Source organism: Eimeria mitis, genomic scaffold, assembly GCF_000499745.2.
Source record: "Eimeria mitis Houghton genomic scaffold, Emh_scaff1806, whole genome shotgun sequence".
NCBI lineage: Eukaryota > Apicomplexa > Conoidasida > Eucoccidiorida > Eimeriidae > Eimeria > Eimeria mitis.
Genome location: NW_013570126.1, coordinates 5,196 through 6,093, shown reverse-complemented (window position 1 = coordinate 6,093; position 898 = coordinate 5,196). Strand labels below are relative to the sequence as shown.

General features: G+C 41.9%; 1 protein-coding gene across 1 annotated transcript in view; it reads right to left on the bottom strand.

The window, feature by feature from the left end:
* Positions 1 to 123, bottom strand: part of EMH_0043850 (uncharacterized protein) — a gene marked incomplete at both ends in the record, with an annotated part of 2,125 nt that extends 2,002 nt beyond the window's left edge. The window contains one exon of the mRNA XM_013495896.1: positions 63 to 123. Coding sequence (XP_013351350.1) covers positions 63 to 123 — 61 coding nt within the window. The remainder of the gene's footprint in view (positions 1 to 62) is intronic.
* Between the last annotated feature and the right edge of the window lie 775 nt (positions 124 to 898).

The following is an 898-nucleotide window of genomic DNA, read 5'->3' as shown; positions in this document are numbered from 1 at the left end:
AAAAAAAAAAAAAAAAAAAAAAAAAAAAAAAGGGAGAAAAGAGAAGAGATACTCTCACGTACTGTCTATCAGCCTCTCGCATATCAGCTGAACTTGAGGCTTTCCTTCTGCAGGTAGACTCATCCTTTTGCTGCAGCAAGCGGCACCAGAGAGAGAAGTCAGAAACGCACCACCATGGCGATGGCGATGGCGATGGCGATGCCGGCGGCTTAGAGAAGAAAAAAAGAGAAATATGAATTCAAATTCATGAAAATATATCCTCACCTCTTCAGTTTCACATATAATCCACAAATATCTGCAACAACATTCGACTTTCTCTTTCATTCATATCAACGGAGAGGGGGGGGGGCCCCCCTGCATGCAGCCACTGTCGGCTTGTAAATTCGGGGCCCTTCTACAAAAAAGAAATAAAACAACTTTTTATTAACTTTTATTCAAAGATATTTCTCAATTTCTAAGTCTAAAAAACGGAAGCTGCAGGAATTTTGCAAGAACGCGAGCTGCGTATACACCTGAGCGTTTCTGTCGCATTGACTACCGACAATGTCTGAAAAAGGGTATTTCGTGCGATCTTCCCATTTACACTTCGTTTTTGCATAATTTTTTTAAATATTCGTGAAGAGTTTTTAATTTCCTTCATTTTGATTCATGAATTTTTCAAATTGATGCAGATTTACCCCTTGGTTTCCACTTGTGATCGCGCGCGTTTCGCTGCTGTTTTCGTATTCAATATTTCTGTACAGAGGCAAAGTCACCTTCAAGATAACCCTCGCCTCCGACAGCAAACAGCCGTATAAGGTTCTTTGCGTCCCCGATGCCACTCCTTTCTCAGCAGTTATTAAATTTGCCGCCGAAGAGGTATGCATTACCCCTGCTGCAGCAGCAGCTGTTGCTGCTG